At 34.5% G+C, this 21259-nt stretch overlaps 1 protein-coding gene across 3 annotated transcripts in view; it reads left to right on the forward strand.

Annotated features, from left to right (window-relative positions):
- Positions 1-21259, forward strand: part of Ccdc171 (coiled-coil domain containing 171) — a 378035-nt gene that overhangs the window by 12171 nt on the left and 344605 nt on the right. For 2 of the 3 annotated variants that reach the window (XM_078047666.1, XM_078047665.1), the window contains exons 2-4: positions 7353-7488; positions 12346-12520; positions 20109-20299. In XM_078047666.1, the coding sequence (XP_077903792.1) occupies positions 7384-7488; positions 12346-12520; positions 20109-20299 (471 nt within the window). In that variant the 5' untranslated portion in view covers positions 7353-7383. Of the gene's footprint in view, positions 1-467; positions 626-7352; positions 7489-12345; positions 12521-20108; positions 20300-21259 lie in introns of all 3 variants that reach the window. The other variant, XM_078047667.1, reaches the window with a different exon arrangement.

The raw sequence follows: 21259 nt of genomic DNA on the forward strand, positions 1-21259 counted from the left end.
ATAGAAAATTACCATGGTATTTTTATTTGGGAGTACTTTGGCCTCTTTGGTTGCAACATTGAATTTTAAAAGTGTCTCATTTATGAGAAAGGCTTTGGGGACCCAAACATGCCCTTGAATTTTACTTTCTTTCAAATTGAATTTTATGCCCTAGAGTTAGGCACTGTGTGTTCCTTTTCTGAGTTCAAGAGTAATTTGTCACTTGCTATAATTTTTCAGTTGAGAAATTAAAATCTAAAAGCTAATCATTACCTTGTTCTCATAAGAAGGAACATATTTTTTTAAACATTTTGTCATTTTTGCATCTAGTGTTTTTTAAAAGAAATAAAACATTATAACTTTTTAGAATTCTATATTTGTTATATAGTAATTTAAAAGTGAACAAATACCATAGATCAAAAGAAAAGTCACCCATACTCTCAGGATTCAATATAAAACTGCTGTTGTATTGTTTATTATATTAACAGACTTCGGTCCATCTAACCTGTAAGTCACAGACATCTTGGACAGTTTCAGTCATCTATAAGGAGGTATATCATTAAGAAACAGTGGGGTATTTTGAAAGAGTTGGAAGACTTACCATGAGTTTAAACACTTCAAATAATGCCACTGGTGAGACCCAAAGGTAAGCCTCCAGTCTCTTTCTTTAGTTAAAAAATGCTTTTGGGTGTAAGGAACAGGGAGAATTTAAGTGGATGGTGGAGCTAATTGTAAGAATGCTCATGGGATGGTAAAGGAAGTAGAAGTTTCTTGGGACTGGAGGAGCAGGGATGATGCCTCATAAGGATAGTATTAGAGCTAGATAGTCTATGGGCACTGTTATGTTCCTTTGTTAACTTGGACCATAAAAGTCCTTGTATTTAAACTTCCTTTTAGTCTTAATTCTTTTCCAGTACTCTAAGTCTTTTTCTTGTATTTCTGCTTATTTACATTTGTATTTGATCATGGCTTTGTTTTGCTGTAACATCTGTGGGTCTCATTGCTCTTCTTCATTGCTGCAGCTCTGCTTTATGGCTTAGGCTCCCGTTGCTAACTGCTCTTTTACTTGATATCTCTCAGTTTACATTTGAGGAAGAAGCATCTAATTGCTATGTTTCATCTTTTTTGTACCATGGATTTCTTTCTGCCTTTGGGTAAGGGGCTTATATTTGGTTCATTCATCTCTGGTAGGTGAAGTGCATAATACAAAACTGGACCATTTAGGAGAGTAAAACTCTCTACCAGATGTAGTTTACAGTAAAAAGTAAATGATCAGGACTTTTATAGTCACAGATCAGTAATATTCTGTGAATCTAAAACTAAAACATTTGAGGTTATATTTGTCTGTTGTATTCTGTTTTTAAAATAATGCATTTGAAGTGTATTTAAAAAAAGCATTGTGGGGGTAGAAAGTGGGTATTTCTTGCTCATACTTAGTTTAAGAAGGTATACATGTATATATGTATGCATGTAATCTAACCTCTTAGAGTTAACTATTCTAACATTTTGGTAAATATTTGTCCAGATTTTTAAAATGAAAATATCAGTGTTATATAAACCTATATTTTGGATTAAAATTATAGTATTTCATATTATTTAGTATCATTCTTTTCAATTTGGAGAGGAAACATCAATAGATATCTGTTGTATTTTTTTTTAAACTTTTTTTTTTTTTTTTTAAAGAGAGAGAGAGAGAGAATTTTTTTTAATATTTATTTTTTAGTTCTCGGCGGATACAACATCTTTGTTTGTATGTGGTGCTGAGGATCGAACCCGGGCTGCACGCACGCCAGGCGAGCGCGCTACCGCTTGAGCCACATCCCCAGCCCTCTGTTGTATTTTTTAATGGCTAAATTATTCTTCTTAATTTTAGAGTCCAAATAAAGTTATTTGAACTCTATTTACCACAGATCTTCTTTATATATATATATATATATATATATATATGTATATATATATATATGTATGTATATATATATATATATATATATATGTAGACTTACCTTTCTGAACAACTCATATCAATGGACTCATGCAGTATGTAGTTTTTGGGGTACATTCTTGAGGTCTGTTGTGTGGTAGCATATATTACTACTTTGTTTTGTTTTATTGATGAACAATAATCCATTTTATGGATAGACTACATTTTGGTTACCTATTTACCAGTTGTTGGGCATTTGAGTTGTTTCCACTTTTTGGCTACTATGAATAATGTGACTATAAATATTTGCAAATAAATCTTTTGTGTTGGCAAATATTTTTGCTTCTCTTTTGGGGTAATCTCTTAGGAGCAGCATTGCTCTATCATACAGTAAATTTATGCTGAAAAATTTAAGAAACTGCTAAATTATATTCTAAGGTGACTGGACCATTATACATTCCCATTAGTAATATCTGAGAGTTTTAGTTTCTCTACATCTTTACCAACACTTGTTATTATCTAATTATAGATATCTTTTATAGCTGTAAAGTGGTATGTTATTATGGTCTTAATTTGAATTTTTTTAATGACTAATGATGCTAAACATCTTTGAATGTGCCTTTTGACCATTCATATATCTTCATTGGTGAAATGTCCTTTCAGATCTTTTGCCCATTTTTAAATTGGGTCATTTTCTTATTAAATTTTAAGATTTTTGGGGGTAATGAGAATTGAACCCACAGGTGCTTAACCACTGAGTCACATCCCCAGCCCTTTTTGTTTTTTATTTTGACACAGGGTCTTGCTAAGTTGTACAGGGCCTCACCAAGTTGCTGAGGCCGGCTTTGAACTTGTGATCTTTCTGCCTCAGCTTCCTCAGTTGCTGGGATTATATAGGTGTGAGACACCACACGTGAAACTTAATTCTATTTTTAAAATATACATTTTATTTTTAATTGATACAGCAGTGGGACATTTCAGTAATATCTTTGGATTTTTTAATATTTATTTTTTGGTTGTAGATGGACATAATACCTTTATTTATTTTTATGTGGTGCTGAGGATCAAACCCAGGACCCCAGATGTGCCAATCGAGCACTCTACCCTTGAGCCACAAACCCAACCCTGAAACTTAATTCTTTATATAGTCTTGATACAAATATGTGATTTGCAAATATCTTCTCCCATTCTGTGGCTTGACTTTTTCTTTTCTTTCTTTCTTTTTTTTTTGGTACTGGGGATTGAATCCAGAGGAACTTAACAACTGAGCCATATCCTCAGCCTTTTTTTGTATTTTATTTTGGGTGTCATTTTAGCATATCCTTTCTTCCCTATCCTGGAAATCCCTTTGCTTTTTTCCTTTGTTGAATGCTTGTACTATCTCATGGCTTTCTCAGTTTAGGTCCAAACAAATCCTTCATTAGCCTTCTGTGAAATCTCAGTTCATGGGAGGCAAATGCTTTGAAGCCTTGTAGATCTGAAAGGTAGTCTTTCTTGTGGCCTTGTCTTTGCATGGTAACTTTTTGGGCAAAAAATTCTAAGTTGGAAATTATTTTCCCTTGGAATTTTGACAGGCATTGAAATATTGTCTTCTAATTTCTGGTGTTTCTGTTGAGCAAGAATTATTTATTTATTTATTTATTTATTTATTTTTTTGGGAGAGAGAGAGAGAGAGAGAGAGAGAGATGGAGAATTTTTTTAATATTTATTTTTTTCGAGCATTTTAATGTTTTAGACAACTAATAATAATAAAAAAATATTTTTTAGTTTTCGGCAGACACAACATCTTTGTTTGTATGTGGTGCTGAAGATCGAACCTGGGCCGAAAGCATGCCATGGGAGTGCGCTATCGCTTGAGCCACATCCTCAGCCCGAGAAAGAATTTTTTAAACCTTTATGTAAAACCCATGTATTTCTCTCTTGAATTTGGAGGAGCTCTTTTTTGGTCCCTTGTTTTCTGAAATTTGTATGCATTCATACTTCATGGGTTGAAACTCATATCCTTCAGAATTTAGATTTTAAAAAAAATCTACTATTTAATAATTTCCTGCTATCCAGAGAGTAATAGTGGCTGTAAAGACGATATATATAGCTGGGTGTAGTGGTACATGTCTGTAATCCTAGCTGCTTGGGAGGCTGAGGAAGGAAGATCTTGAGGTCAAAGCCAGCCTCAGCAATGGCAAGATGCTAAGCAACTCAGTGAGACCCTGTCTCTAAATAAAATACAAAATAGGGCCGGGGATGTGCCCCTGAGTCCAATCCCCAGTACTGCACCCCTTCCTCACCAAAAAATAGAGTTTATGTATCATGGAGCCAAGCTGCCAGAGTATGAATTCCACCCCTGTTCCTTGATAGCCTTGTGAATTTGGACAACCTCTCCGTGAATCAGTTTCCTTATCTGTAAAGTAAGGGTCCTAATGGTACCTATCTAATGTGTTTGTTATGAAGATTAAGTAAATTGTATGTGTAAAATGTTTAGCACAGTATTTGTAAAATAATAAGTGTTTTTGTTACAAATTTATATTTTCTCATTCTGTAACTCTTTTTTAAAAAAATATTTATTTATTTATTTTAGTTGTAGTTAGACACAATATATTTATTTTATTTATTTATTTTTCTGTGGTGCTGAGGATTGAATCCAATGCTCACATGTGCTAGGCAAGTGCTCTACCACTGAGCCACAATCCCGGCCCTGTAACTCTTTATTTAGGTTTTGAACCTGTTAGTCTTCTAATTTGTAATTTTTAAAAGTTTCATCTCCCTTTATTGTTTTAAAGACTTTTCTTTTACATTTATTTATTTAGTTTACCATTTCTGTTTGTTTTTATTTCCCAAGAGCTATATTTTTTCATCAGAATATTTCATTTCTTATTGTATCTATGGATGTGATTTTATGGTTGTTATATCTTTTCCTATTTTTCTAAGGACATTACTTTTCATTTTTCTTCCTCTTTAAAGTTGTCTTCTTTCTATATAATTTTTTTAAATAAATATTTTTAGTTATAGATGGACAAGGTACCTTTATTTCATTTATTTATTTTTATGTGGTGCTGAGTATTGAAACCAGTGCTTCACACATGTTAGACAAGTGCTCACCACTGAGCTACAGCCACAGCCCTCTACATGGTTTTTGTGGGCTCCTTTCCTCTCACCTTATTTTTGATCTCTTTCAGATTTGTTGAAACTTTTGGTTATCCTTGACTGCCTATTCATATTTAAAAGTAGGGACTTACTCTAAAAAGATGACTGGAAGCTCAGTGTGTGAGGCTTTGTGATTGTGGCATTCATTATAGGGTGATCTGGTTAAGTTGTTTTGCTGGTTGGCATCAGCATCTTTAGGGCTAGATTATCCAGGGAAGATACTTCCAAACTCTGCTTGGCTATCATTATTCTGGCAGACAAGTAATATTAAATCTCATTTATTATAAGATGGTTCTGGACTTAGGATGGTTCAACTTATGATTTACGGTGGTATAGAAATTGTATACATTCAGCAGAAATCATATTTTGAATTTTGATCTCTTCCTATGCTAACATATGTGGTACAATATTCTCTTGTAATGCCAAGCAATGGGGGCGGCCTGCATCTCCCAGCCAGCCATGTAATCATGAGGGTAAATAACTGATTTAGTGTACTGTGTTGTTAAACTGTGATGTATGGTAGATTAGATGTATTAAATACATTTCAACTTAAGAATTTTCAATTTCAGTGGTTTTATTGGGATGTTATCCTATTGTAAGTTGAGAGGCATCTGTAATTTACTCAAGCCTGTTATTTTTTTTAATTTATATATGACAATGGAATGCATAACAATTCTTATTACACATATAGAGCACAATTTTTCATATTTCTGGTTGTATACACAGTATATTCACACCAATTCGTGTCTTCATACCTGTACTTTGGATGATAATAATCATCACATTTCACCATCATTAATAACCCCATGCCCCCTTCCTTCCCCAACAACCCCTCTTCCTGATCTAGAGTTCATCTATTCCTTCTACAGGAAGCTTCGTATTTTTAGTAGGGAACAATTACCTCATTGTATATAATGTTTTATAATCCAAGAACCCTCTTTTCTTTCTACTTTTAAAAAATTGGTGCAATATAGTTGTACATATTGATGGGATTTGTTGTTACATATTCGTACATGCACACAATGTAACTATACAATTTGGCCAATATCAGTCCCCATCATTTCCCCCTACCTTCCCTGCCTCCCACTTCTTGGTCAAGGATCCTTTTTTTCCCCCCTCTCTAGGGAATTAAACCTAGTGTTCTGCCAGACTGGGGAAGAGATAAGTACCCCGTTGTACTGTGTGTGGAGAAGATCCAAGGACCTAATTGTTTTATTTTGTTGTAAAACTTTCAAATAAGTTTCTTGTTTTCTGCTCTACTTCACCTTCATTTTTCAAAGTGTTAAAGTGACTTAGCTTGTTGAGGCTCTGATGCAAACACATTGCTTTTTCTTCTGCTTGCTTTGAATTTAACTTTCTTAAGTAAATCAGTTACATATCAACTTTTTAGTTTCCAGTACTTTATTGATATTGTTTCATCTTCTGTGCTTTTTCTCCTGTGGGTTTCTACCTTTAAATTCTGTTTGCTATTACTTTATTTATTTTTTCTTTCAGTAGGAAGAGAGTAAAGTATTTTAGTCTGCCATTTTAAAGTAGACTAAGTCTGTATTCTCTTATTTATGCCTTTTCTTTTGGTAATATATATTACATTTGTAGTAAATAAAATGATTCATTTAAAAAGATAAAAGAAATGGGCACTGTGGTGACACATGCCTGTAATTCCAGGCTGAGAAAGGAGGTTCACAAGTTCAAAGCCAGCCTCAACAGTATTGTGAGGCCTTAGGTAATTTAATGAGACCCTGGCTCAAAACAAAAAATTTTTGACTAGGGATGTGGCTCATTGCCCCTGGATTCAATATCTAGTACCAAAAAAGGAAAAAGAAAAAGAAAGAACTCCATTTTTTATAACTACCTAGCTTGTGATATGTTAGATGTGATATGATCGTTTCTTTTTTCCTGTACTGGGAATTGAAATGAGAGTCTTGTACAAGCTAGGCAAGCACTTTACCATCGAGGTACATCCCTAGCCCGTTTTCTTATTTTTATTTTGTGAGGGTCTCCCTACGTTGTCTAGGCAGCCTTCAGATTTACCATCTTCCTGCCTCAGCTTCTTGAGTAGCTGGGATTACAGGCATGTTCTACCATGCCCAATTAAATACCAGTCTTGAACAATGTAGTGGATGTCCAGAGGCCAGTGGTTTGCTACAAGTGATACACTGCTTTGTATTTCTATCCAACTTTTGTAGTGGACATCTTTTACTAGATTGTAAATTTCTTTAAGTCAACAACCTAATCATGTATTTTTTTAAATAAGTTATTAGAAATGTCAGAAATCCTGTGAAATATATTTTATTATGTTCTTATTTTGTAGGTTGAAGAATGCCTCACCAGAAGTAAAACAGATGCTTAAAAATGAAGCAGATTTGGATGTTACTGCTGATCTCAGAAAGAAACTCCATCGAGCTAAGAAAGAAAAATTAGAAATGACAACTAAGCACAATGCAGAGGTAGAATTTATTTTCCTCTCAAGTGATGTTAAAAGTTGAGTTTGAGGGGCTGGGATTATGGCTCAGCGGTAGAGTGCTCGCCTAGCAGTCACGGGGCCCTGGGTTTGATCCTCAGTACCACATAAAAATAAATGAATGAAATAAAGGTATTGTGTCTAACTACAACTAAAAAAACAAATATTAAAAAAAATTGAGTTTGATATTTTAGATTTATATTACAAACTCCATGCTTAATATTCATCATTGTATCATTTTTATGTTTAAATGGAAATTATAATAAAGAAAACATAATTTTTATACAGTTGAATTATATAGTAATAATAAAATTTAATGAATTATGTTTGTTGTCTTAAATTTGTTTTTATTAATGGTTTGACTTGATCAAAAATTTGAATGTAGTAGCTGGGGTTGTGGCTCAGTGGTAGAGTGCTTACCTAGCATGTGTGAGACACTGGGTTGGGTCCTCAGCACCATATAAAATAAATAAATGAAATAAAGGCATTGTGTCCATCTATAACTGAAAAAAAAATTAAAAATTTGAATGTGATAACTAAAGGATTTATAAATTAGACATTTTTGAAATCAAAATGTAGATTATGGTTTTAATCATGGAACTATCTCTTAAATTGGATTCGAGTATAGAATGTTTAATCATAGTGAAATTCATGTCATGAATTTCTGTTTAATTATGTAATTGTATCTTAGTGTTTTTGTATTTTAAGTTGTGCATTTGTATTTTAAGTTGTATGTGTATATACATTTACATTTCTAGGACAGTGGTTTTCTTACCCTTCTAAGATAATTCATGATTTATATGTTTATGTTGCTTCTGTGTTAGGTCTGTATATTTTATTCATTTTTTGTTGTTGTTGAGATGCTGGGGGTAAAATACAGTACATCCTTGGCAAGTGTTGTATCACTCAGCTATATCACCAATCTCAAATCTTATTCATTTTTGAAGCTCAGCATCAAAAGACTAATGCAGTAGGAAGAATATCAAATTACACAAAAGATGAGACAATATCAATATCAATTTTTCATTCCTGGCCCGTTCATTTACAAGACATATGGGCTTGGACTAGTTATTTATTCTGTATATCAGGGATGTTATAAGGGATGTACTGGCATTTTGACTTCATTAAATGATTGTAGTCTTCATGGTGGTGCATAACTATAATCTTAGCCACTCTGGAGGCTAAGGCAGTAGGAACGCAAGTTTGAGGCTGGCTTTGGCAATTCGGTGAGATCCTGTCTCAAAATAAAAAAATAAAAAGGTGCTGGATGTGGTAGAGCATGCCTGTAATCCCAGCCACTCAGGAGGCTGAGGCAGGATGATCTCAAGTTCGAGCCCAGCCTGAGCAATTTAGCAAGGCCCTAAGCAACATAGTGAGACCCTGTCCCAAAATAAAAAGGCCTGCAGATGTGGCTCAGTGGTTAAGTACCCCTGGTTTCCATACCAGTGAACATAACAAAACTAACAAATGGCCTGGGGAATTAGCTTAGTGTTAAAGTGTTCTTGGGTTCAATGTAGGCACCCCTACCCAAGATTATAGGTCAACATTGAATTCAGTTTGTTTAATTATTTTTGAATTCAGTTTTTAGTGACTCATCCAAGCATGCTATTCAGGGATAGCTTGTTAAATCCACAGCAATCATATAAATGTTCTCTATGTTCTTTTTTTTTTTAATATTTATTTTTTAGTTCTCGGCAGACACAACATCTTTGTTGGTATGTGGTGCTGAGGATCGAACCCGGGCCGCACGCATGCCAGGCGAGTGCGCTTCCGCCTGAGCCACATCCCCAGCCCTCTATATTCTTACTAATAAAAAATTAGCCAGATTGTAATTTTTCTGCTCTGTAAGCTATTTTGTCTTAGAGTAGGCTCTATATGTCTCCTCTTGCAGTTCACTGAGATATGAGTCAATCTGTGGTGATAAATAATAGTGGAGGTGGATCTTGCAAGTCTTCTCACAGGCAAGAAGTGTGGTCACAAGCTTCTGGTGTGGTCACTACTAAATCTTTAAGCAACAGAAGGCTGGTTACCTCAGTCAAAGAAGAGAGACTATTTTTGTTGTAAGGGATATTCTGGAAATATGTGGGGTTAACAGGTTTTAGGTTTGTCTAATTCCAAAAGCTCTCTCAATCCATGACCTTCCTTCCTATTTAGTGTCCAGCCAGTACTATCTTTTTTTTTTAATATTCTTTTAGATGTATGGACTTTTATTTCATTCATTTATTTATATGTGCTGCTGAGAATCAAACCCAGTGCCTCACACATGCTAGGCAGGTGTTCTACCACTGAGCCACAGCCTCAGCCCTCAGCCAATACTATCTTAACAAGTAAACTTATGATTCTGCATTTTCCGTGGTTAGATTTTTAGTCTGGTCTTTAGCCTTCTCTGCGCTGGGGCTATAAGAAATAAAGAGATTCTTTTAAAGTTATTGCAACAATTCTCTGGTTTTCTGACTCTTTAAAGCTGAGTTTCTGAAGCCCTGAGATTATCATTTTGTTTTTGTAAATTCTCTAGTATATTGAGATTTAGCCTCCCTACCTTTTAGGTCTTGGGGTAAACAATAAAGGTTGGTGGCCATTTATGTGTTTGCTTTCAGATTCCTACCAATAAAGGTTAAGTGTTGTCACTGCTTCATTTCCCAAAGTCTTGTCTTCAACTTGCACTTCATCCTAAATAGCTACACATTATCATTTAACTAATTGTAATCACCCTGTATTCTGTGGATCACACATCTACCTGCAAGGAGGTCTTCCCTTGTTAAGGCACAAACAGGTTAACTGCTTAGTGTCAGAAACCATTTTGAGACCATTTTAACTACCAAGAACAAGATTATTGGGTGTTCAACCATAAGATTAGAAACCATGCTAAGTCTTTCATCAAAGGGACTTACGTAGAGGGTGTTGCTTATGCAGGTACTAGGAGATCCGAAGAGACAAATAACAGTGTTATGGTAGCCTGGATGGTAGCAACTTCCACTCTGAAAGTTGATAGAAGCCAGAACTCTTAGAAGAGAGCAGGGAAGGGAGTACTATTCAGAAGGATTTGAACTCTTAGAATAAGACATAATGATTGAGGTAGATCTAGACACGAAGAAGTATCTTGGTACTCAAGGGTCTCTCATTGGCCAAACATATTGGGAAGCTAGTTATCAGAGAACCTTGGGAAATGTAGTTCCTGTGACAGAGGGCAAAACTGGAGAAGATTGGTAGGAATCTGAGAGTGAACATGTAAATGGCCACCAAGAATGCCCAGTTGTTAATACATTTATTAGGAGAAGAAATCAACAGGGCGGGATGGAATGAATCTGAAACAAATGTTGGAGTTACCTTGAACTTTTATAATTAATGTGGTTCTATGATTTTTTTTCTTTTAACTATGAATGGATTTTTGTAAATTCTTATTTAATTAGTTCTTTATATGAGAAAAAATATAGCTTTAGTCACACTCTGCATATGAACGTGTATCAGTGGTAGTTTCTTGGTTTTTGTTTTTGATTTTTAAATTTGTTTTACTAGTACTAATTTCTGATCCTGTTCTTCAGAAATCCTTTTGTCTTTGTTTGGTAATTAGACAATTTATTTATTTATTTAAAAAGAATATTTATTTTTCAGTTTTGTGTGGACACAATATCTTTATTTTTTATTTATGTGGTGCTGAGGATCTAACCCAGTGCCTCATGCATGCTAGGCGAGCACTTTACCACTGAGTCACAACCTTAGCCCCTAGACCATTTATTTTTAACCTGATGTTCTTATAAGGTGCCTTTCTGTAGTTTTTTTTTTTAATTTTTAAAATTTTTTTTATTGGTTGTTCACAACATTACAAAGCTCTTGACATATCATTTTTCATACATTAGATTGAAGTGGGTTATGAACTCCCAATTTTTACCCCAAATGCAGATTGTAGAATCACATCGGTTACACATCCACATTTTTACATAATAGTTTTTTTTTATCTTCCACCATCTCTGTCCTACCAGCAATAAATAATTTTGCTTTTCTTCTAACATATACCTTTCTACAACATTTATTCCCTTGAGTCAAGGCATTGTAACATTTGTTTTTGTATCTTTCACTATACTTGCCACATACCAAGTGTTTAATATTATTAATGAATCATTGATTAGCTCATATAGTTTTAGAGTGAGAAACAGCCTTATAGAGTATCTAGTTCTAACCCTGACCTATTTCTGTCATAGTACATCCTTGAAGATAACAAATTAAATATCAGTTTGATAACATTTTTGTAAAATTGGTACTTTTATTACTTTATGTTCTATCAATGATGTCATAGTCATGAGAAATAAAATAGACAGTATTTACCAAACTTAATATGATGCAGTGTGTTTCTGGATTACATTTAGGGAATAGAAGGAGTAGAGGAGAAAATGTTTTTAACTGTTTACTGTGTGTCATGCATTTAAAATGTTTTTTTTTTAGGTATAACTATTTCTGATTAAAATGTGTTATTTCTTTAGTGGATTCTTTAAAATAAGAAAGTTCATGAGTGTCATTTAGTAAGGTTGTACTTCTTTTCTGCTGTTTCCAGAAACAGATTTATTAATTCTTTTTTAAAAAATTTTTAAATTTTTTAAATTTTTTAGGTGTAGATGGACAGAACATATGCCTTTTTATTTTTATGTAGTGCTGAGGATCGAACCCAGGTCCTGCCCGTGCTAGGCGAGTGCTCTACCGCTGAGCCACAATACTGGCCCTTATTAATTCTTATCAAACCAATATCTTGGAACCAAGTTTCTCTAAGAATTTTAAATGTTTGAGTTCAGGTTAATAATTTTGCAGATATGTTTTAATATTGTGCATGAACTCAGAAATCTGTTTTTAGCTGTTAAGCTGTGAGAGCCAGATTGCCAAGCTCCGGTCCGAGGTCGAAAAAGGAGAAGCATTGAGACAAAGTTTGGAATATGACCTCGCTGTCGCTAGACAGGAAGTTGGTCTTGGAAGACGGGCTGCTGAGGAAAGATTAGCTGAGGCACATAGGATCCAAGAAAAACTCTGTGGTAAGACTTTCTATTTTTTCCTGTGTTTAGGATTGTAACTTCATTCTATATCATTACTTACTTGAATATCCACATGGGATCAGAGGTAGAATTTTGATTTACCAATTGGTCTTTGGTGGAAGGACTTCACTGAGTGTATGTAAAATCTTCTGGCAGTTATGTGAATATTCATCTACATTAGATTAATTTTTTAAAAATATTTTTTTAAATTGTAGATAGGAGCAATAACTTTATTTTATTTATTTATTTTTATGTAGGGTTGAGGATTGAACCTAGGGCCTCAAGCATGCTCATCAAGCGCTTTATCACTGAGCCAAAACCCCAGCCCATGCTAATTTTTTTGTGGTGTTGAGGATTGAGTTTTGAGCCTTATACATACTAGGCAAGTATTGTACCATTAAGTAACACCTCCAGTCCTAGGTAAATTTTTTTGTTATTGTTACATTATATGGAAAAATAGGTTCAAAATTCTGTTAATCACTTTTAGAGCAACTTGCTTGTGAGTAGTCAGAATCACAGGGGAATTTTGTAGTCAGAATCACAGGGGAATTTTTCATTTTCTTTTAAGTATATATTCTAATCCACCTCATCACTTATAAACTGAATCAATTTTTATTTTGAATTTATATATTCAAAAAATACTGCAATCTATATGTTTAAGAAACACTAATCATTAAATTTGGTCTTGTGGTGCATGCATATCCCAGCAGCTCAGGAGACCTGTCTCAAAATAAAAATAAAAAAGGTTGGGGATATAGCCCAGTGGGAGAGCATCCCAGGGTTTAATCTCCTGCACTATGGAGGTTAAAAAAAAAAAAAGAAACACTAATCAATTTGGTTGATTATCTAATTCTAATCTAGAGTTGGTACCTGGAAAAGAAGAAAAGTTATCTGTTATATTGTACTTGAACCTAACTAAAACCTTTTTATTAAAAAATATTACACACACACACACACACACACACACACACACATAGATTCACCTAGATAACTCTATAACTCATAACAAACATCAAGATCATGAAATAGAAAATTACCAAAAATGCTTTTATCAGGATAACTGCTATCCTTAGTTTTAAATAGCATGGATTAATTTTGCTGCTTCTTTGTATACTTTTTGAGGATGAAATCTTGTAGTATAATTCTTTTGTATCTTACTTCTGTCCTTCAACATTGTGTTTGGCAGATTCATCCATATTGTTGCATGAACTTGGTTTTGATGTTTAATGTTATACTGAGTATCACACTTAAACTTCTCTGTTCACTGTTGATGGGCATTTTGGGTAGCATCTAGTTTTTGGCTATTAAGAATAATGTTGCTGGGCTGGGGATGTGGCTCAAGCGGTAGCCCGCTCGCCTGGCATGTGTGTGGCCCGGGTTCGATCCTCAGCACCACATACAAAGAAAGATGTTGTGTCCACCGAAAACTAAAAAATAAATATTAAAAAAATTCTCTCTCTCTCTCTTTCTCTCTCTCTCTCTCTCTTAAAAAAAAAAAAAGAATAATGTTGCTAGCTTGTTTGGTGGTGCATGCCTGTAATCCCAGCTACTTGGGAGGCAGAGGCAGGAGGCTTAAAGGACAACTAAGCAATCTAGCAAGATGCTGTCTTAAAAAACCAAACCAAACCAAACCCCCAAATTAAACAAAACAAAACAAAAATCCCCCACATAATAATATTGCCAAAATCATTCTTGTACATAGAAGCTTTAAGTAAAAATGGAATGTGAATTTGGAAGACTTGGTTGTTCTACTCCTTTTTTACTGATATTTGAATGTAGCTTTTTTAAAAACAGATACAACATTTTTATCCCTTTATTTTATTTATTCATTTTTATGTGGTGCCGAGGATTGAACCCAGTACCTTGAACACACTAGGCAAGTGTTCTACCACTGAACCACAACCATAGCCTCTTGAATATAGCTTGTTTTAAGAATGAAATGAGAAAATAAAGCTGCTTTGTTAACTGCATAGGGCTAAATAAATGTTAAGTTATAATTATAGTAGTGGTTAGTGTATATTTAGTGTAGTAACCAGTTGCATTTTGTTATTCACATTTGTCAGAAGTATTTTTAATTATGTAGGGGAGGAAAATAATCTTTTTCTCACCCATTGCAAGTTTTATGGTTGACATCCTTAAAACAAAATGCAGATTAACATGAGAAAAATTTATTTAACAAAGTTTTATATGTCATAGGAACCTTCAGAAATGAAGATACAAAGACCAGGGAAAACTACTTTTATTCTAAGTCTGATGAAATAAGTAGATAGCTGTGGAGAAACATAGTTAGACAAAAAGAGTGTGATCTAATGGTTATAAGCTGAGGGATGAGCACAGCAAGACTTGTAATAGCATTCCTTTCCTCTGGGCATAGGGCAGGATACCTGTCACAGAGGGTCTTATGACCTACTTTCAGGGGAGGCAACTCAGAGTGACATTTCTAGGTTTTATGCCTTGCTTTGAGGGATGGAGTAAAGGAGTGGAAGACATGAAGGCAGGAGAAGGCTGGAGAGACCTCTCTGCCTCCTAGACCCTCTTGTTTCCCTTAGCTCACAAATACTCAGAATACTAAGGTGCCATACTTTGGGATATTGTGTCTGAGTTCTGACAATTACCTCTGGTATTTAGTAGCTATGTCACTTCTTGAATTTAGGAATATAAGAATTAGAAAATAATAGATGTAAAATTTAGGCCTGCTGATGTAGCTCAGTGGTAGAGCACTTTCCTGGCATGTACAAGGCCCTGAGTTCAATCATCAGCATCACAAAAAAAACCCCAAAAACAAAAAAAACCCCCAAAAAACAAAAAAGAAAAACAGTTAATGACTTTCGAGCTGGTGTGCTGATGTACCTCTGTAATACAAGCTACTCTGGAGGATTGCAAGTTCTAGGCCAGCCTAGGCAACTTAATGAGACCCTGACTCAAAGTAAAAAGAAAAGAAAAGGATGGGGATGTAGCTGAATGGGAGAGTTACTTGCCTAGCATGTATGAGACCCTATGTTCAGTCCCCAATATCACCAAAAAGAACAAAAAATTAATGATTTTCATTTAAGAGTCAGGAAATTGAAGTCCAGGCCAGATGGGAAATTACTTGCCTTAAGTCAAACAATTTCAACAGATACTTTATAGAGGAAGATGACAGAGTAGTCATTTATCACATGAAAAATACTTTATCTGAATCGGGGAACAGCAAATTAAAACCACAGTGTTTATTACTACATACCGATCAAATGGCTGTAATTGAAAAGACTGTGAATAGCACATGTTGATGAAGATGTGGAGCTCTTGTGCTTTCTTAGGGGACTGTAGAATGGTGCAACCATTTTGAAAATGAGCCTGGCAATTAAAAAAAATCATGCATTTATCCTATGACCCAGAAATTTCACTGTTTAGTATTTCCCAGTGAAAAAAGTATTTGTTCATAAAAGACTTGTATTTTGTAGTAGTCAAAAATTGGAAAACAGCCCCAGCAATGTCCACTGACTAGAAAATAGAGAGACAACTTACATTATATTTATACAATGAAATATTACTCGACGATAAAAGTAATGAACTACTAATATGTGCAATAACATGAATTAATCCCCCAAAACATTATACTGAGTTAAAGAACTTTATACACATGAGGACATACTGTTTATAAAAGGAATGTTAGCCAGATATTGTGGTGTATGCCTGTAAACCCAGCAATTTAGTAAGGCTGAGGCAGGAAGTTTGCAAGTTTGAGACGAGCCTTAGGTAATTTAGGCCCTGAGCAACTTAGTGAAACCTTGTCTCAAAAAAAGAATAATAAAATAAAAAGGGGAGGGGACTGGTAATAATAATGAAGAAAGCTCAGTAGTAAAACACCCCTGGTTTCAATACCCCTTTACCCTCCCCCAAACAAAAGAACTTAAAAGGTAAGAAAAAATATGAGCAATGGTTGCCTCTGGGGTGAGTTGACAGTGAGGGTTGACTGAAGAAAGATATGAGGGAACTCTTTGTGTTGAAGGAACTGTTCTATATATTTGCAAAATCTCTGCATGGTGTACTAAAGAATTGTGCATTTATATGCTACAGTTGCGTATAATGAATCAAAATGCATTCTGCTATCATATATACCTAATTAAAATAAATAAATTAATAAAAAAGAAATACAAATAATTAAGAAACTAATAAAAAGAATTGTGCATTTCACTATTTATGCAAATTTCACCCACAGAAAAAGCAAAACTATATTACATTCTATTTAATGATATACATGGTCAATTATTTAGGAGTGAAATGTACTAATGTTTGTTTCTTGTATTGAAATGTGTAAAGAAATTTGATGGATAGATGAAAAGGATGCATGGATAGATGAATGAGTGGTTTGATAAAGCAAAATATCAAAATGTTAAGAACTACAGAGTTTAGGTTTTGGATACATTGGTGTTTATCATATAATATTTCAAACTTTATGTTTTGGGTTTTAAAAGAATAAAGTATTGAGGATAGAGTGGGATATTAAAAAGATATTCCTGTAATAATTGAGAGAATAGAAAATGTGACAAGAGAAAAAAATTTGGAAGCTGGAAAGCAAATGGATAAGGAATAAGTGATTTAGCATACTTCACACATCAGAATCCTAATTCTGGGAGTGAAGAAAGCTGACACATAACTTCTTAGATAGTCAAAAGCCTCATGGTCTGAAAGCACCAGATACCTTTGAATTTGCAAAGGGAGTAACTGTAGGAGATAAAATGAGGGCTAGATGAAGGCTACTTGATACACAGTTAGATTTTCACAGCAGTTAGATTTCCTAAGAGCATTCCACTCTGGGAATGCACCCACTTCCTAGAGAAAGTCAGGAGGCTTAAGCTCTGGTAATGGTAAAATAGAGGGTCTTTTAACTGGCAAAAATAGGAAGGTAGCATATTCATTGCTGAATATTGAAGAACCATTTCTTGTAGCTTCTTTTTTTCTTCTGGCTTCCTCAAATTTTGGTACCAAGATTCCTATATTCTATGTCGAGATTTGCAGAATTTTTCTTCGGGTCACCTCACCAAGCCAAGAGGAAACACCTAAGATATTAATGTTGGGGTTACATGAACATGTGAACCAGCCAGATTTCTCCTTAAGTGGGCCATAGTTGTCAATTTCCATTCTCAAGCTCAGAATCTAGGTGGTGGTGGTGGTGGTGGCGGCAGTGGCGGCGGTGGCTCAGGTTGTAGCTTAGTGGTAGGGCACTTGCTTAGTATATGCAAGGCCCTGGGTTTGATCCCCAGAACAGGGGAAAAAAAAATCGAGGTGGTGGGTATGTTGGTGTATATAATGTATTATCCTAATAGTTCATTACTCTTAGAAGTAGACAACTGAGAATTACCAGATATTTGAGGAAAATCTTTAAATTGGAGAGAGGAAAAATCAACTTGGAAGAAACCAAAACTGTAGGAAAAAGAAATTTAACAAACAAATAATATTAATGTCCTCAGAGAATATATTACATCCTTGAGGCAAGAATCAGATGCTATAAAAAAAGAAAATTCTTAGAAATTAAACAAAAAACCATAAACTTCTAGAGCTGGGCATGGTGGTGCATGCTTATAATCTCAGCTACTTGAGAGGCTGAGATAGGAGGATCACAAAAAGGCACGACTGGGAAATTTAGACACTGTCTGAAAATAGAAGATAACAAGCTCTGGGGTTATAGCTCAGTGGTAGAGTGCTCCTGGATTCAATTACCAGTACTGTAAAGAATATATTGAAAACATGAAAATAGAAATGAAAAATGTTAATAGGAGCATTAAAGATGAAGATAGGAGAAATATCTCAGAGTAAAACGACAGGTGGAAAAGTAGGACAGAAGAGACAAAATTTAAGGACCAAATCAAATAACAAGAAACAGTGAAAGAAAGAGGTAAGAGAAAAAACAGATATGGATAAATATCATCAATGAGATTGCTCAAGAAAACATCTCAGAACTAAAAATCTGGGTTGCCAGGTTGAAAGAGTCCATTAAATAATCACCACTGTGGAATGAAATAGACCCATTGAAGATGAAGTAGTATAAAATTTCAGAAAAATAAAGAAAAAGAAGATCCTAAAATCTTTCAAAGAGAAAAGTAAAGTAGGCCAGTTGCAAAGGATAGGTATCAAAATGGCTCCAAACTTTTTGCCTCCAACACTGGATGCTCAACCATGGGATGATATCTTCTCTGAGACTGTAATAAAAGGAGAGGGAGGTTTTTTACATATTATCTTTTTATACCTTTTATTCCTTTGAGGTTTGGATCTTTTGAACGGACCATTTAAAACACAAAGTCATTGCAGTAGCATACACCTGTAATCCTAGCGGTTCAGGAAGCTGAGGCAGGAGGATCACAAGTTCAAAACCAGCCTCAGCAATTTAGTGAGGTCCTAAGCAACTTGGTGAGACCCTATCTCTAAATAAAATATTTAAAGAGCTTGGAATGTGGCTCAGTGGTTAAGTGTCTCTGGGCTCAATCCCCAGTACCAAAAACAAACAAACAAAGAACAACTCAAATATAATTTTAAAATCATACTACTAACATAACTGGCATTTTTATTCTTACTGAGGGCCAGAGAGTCAGAGAGGTTTATTCTGATGGTAGGTGGTAGAGCCAGACCTGGAAACTTTTCCTTCTTTTCTAGATGCTAAAACACAGCAATGGTAGCATGTTGAGAAGTATTGTTTATTGTTGAGATAACAGGGTGAGAGATGAGTAGTGCATAAATTTGAAAGAGTAAAGAGCTTCAATTCTAAAGGCTCGAGTAATGGTTCTCACCCTCTTTTGTGACAGTCTCATGTGTAAGGTATGGCATAACCAGTCTGTTACCAATAGTCAAATACCAAAATTTATGATCTGTTGAGTCTTTTAAAAAAAGTAGTGCTATACGTGACTCGGGAGACTGAGGCAGGAAGATTGCAAGTTCAAAGCTAGCCTCAGCAAAAGTGAGGTGCTAAGCATCTCAGTGAAACCCTGTCTCTAAATAAATCCAAAATAGGGCTGGGGATGTGGCTCAGAGGTCGAGTACCTGTGAGTTCAATCCCTGGATATCCTCCCCGAAAAAAAAAAAATTACTGTGTCATGGTCTTTAAAATATATTTTTTGATTTGTTTTCTTTTAGTACTGAGGTGTTTAACTACTGAGCCAGGTCCCCAGCCCTTTTTTTATATTTTACTTAGAGATAAAGTCGCCTTGAGCTGCTTAGGACCTCTCTAAGTTGCTGAGGCTGGCTTTGAACTCACAATCCTTCCTCAGCCTCCTGAGCTGCTGGGTTTACAGGCATGTGCCACAGTGCCCAGCTTGATTTTTTTTTTCTTGAATAAGAGAAAAAGCAGTAGAATTGCTGGAGTATCTATTCTTGGGCATGCCTTTTTCATAACAAAGTTACCTTGAATCAAGGAGAAGAAGAGAGTGAGAAACTATTAATAGATTGGTTCAGGGGCAATACGTTTTTCAAGAGTTTACTAAAGTGAAAGATTAAATGTTTTATCCCCAAATCATGCTGTAAATAGGATCAGCTCCAGTGCTTAGATTTGTAGACTCCTAATGACTTAATTCCTGGTTATAAATGTACCTACTGTTCTGTTATCTGTTAATAGCTCAGAATTCAGAACTTCAAGAAAAGGTAAATGAGATTGAGAAAGTATTTCAGAGTTCCCAGCAGAAATGGAAAGAAGAATGTAGAAGATTTGAACATGATTTGGAGGAAAGAGACAATATAATTCAAAATTGCAATACAGAATATGATTTACTTTTGAAGGAAAAAAGCAGACTTGAAAAAACTCTACAGGTAAAATATTTTTTATGAAGTAATTTTTCTATATATGATATCCATTGAGATGTGTTGTATATTGAAATTATCCTTAGATTTCCTTCCTTTCTTCCATCTCTCTCCCTTTTTCTTTTTTAAATGCATTTTTGTTGCTCTTTTTTATAATATGCTTTAGCAATATTAATATGTATGCTATTTGTTTTGTGAAAAAGTTTGATATCCCTGATAAAAATTAAAAATAGCAAAACACTTATGCAGGCAAATTGCAAAATGATAAGAACCTAAAGCCTTTTTGGTCTAGCAACTTGAAAATTTGGAAGTTTAGAAATATGAGGCCAAGTCTTTTTTTTTTTTTTTTTGTATGGTGTTGGGGATTGAACCCACCAGAGCCTTGTGCATGCAGGTCAAGCACTCTACCAACTGAACTATATCCCCTGCCCCTAGGTTTTGTTTTGAATATAAGATAAATGTAGAAAAATGTTGCTATATTTGATTTAAACTTCAGTGTCTATATATAGCACATTCTACATACTTATGAAGTATAAAATATTTAACTTTTACTAAAATTATTGTGAGCCATTCTCTGATTTTAAAAAATTCCTTTTTATCCCTTAAAGTACAAATGTAGTTTAAAGTTAAAGTTGTTAGCCACTTTTATGGTAGATTTTTAAATTGTCCGTATTTGTCATGTTTTTGAAGCAACAATTAAAATTAGGAAAAAAAAAAAAGCTCTATACAGATCACTGGTGTAAATTTTTCTTTTTAAATTCTGGAAATGTATCTTCACTGAAGATTAATTTTACAAAAATATTTACTAAAGGTAAAAGTTTTGGCACAAGTGTTCTCAGACATTGTCAGCAGGTCTACTTTTGATTCCTTTGTGTTGTAACCCTGCTTTGTTTGTTTACTGCTGTGTTTCTAGATTCTGTAATGGTGCCTAGTCTATCCAAGGGCTCCATTAGTGTTAGAATGGTGAAC

Source organism: Ictidomys tridecemlineatus, chromosome 4, assembly GCF_052094955.1.
Source record: "Ictidomys tridecemlineatus isolate mIctTri1 chromosome 4, mIctTri1.hap1, whole genome shotgun sequence".
Lineage (NCBI taxonomy): Eukaryota > Metazoa > Chordata > Mammalia > Rodentia > Sciuridae > Ictidomys > Ictidomys tridecemlineatus.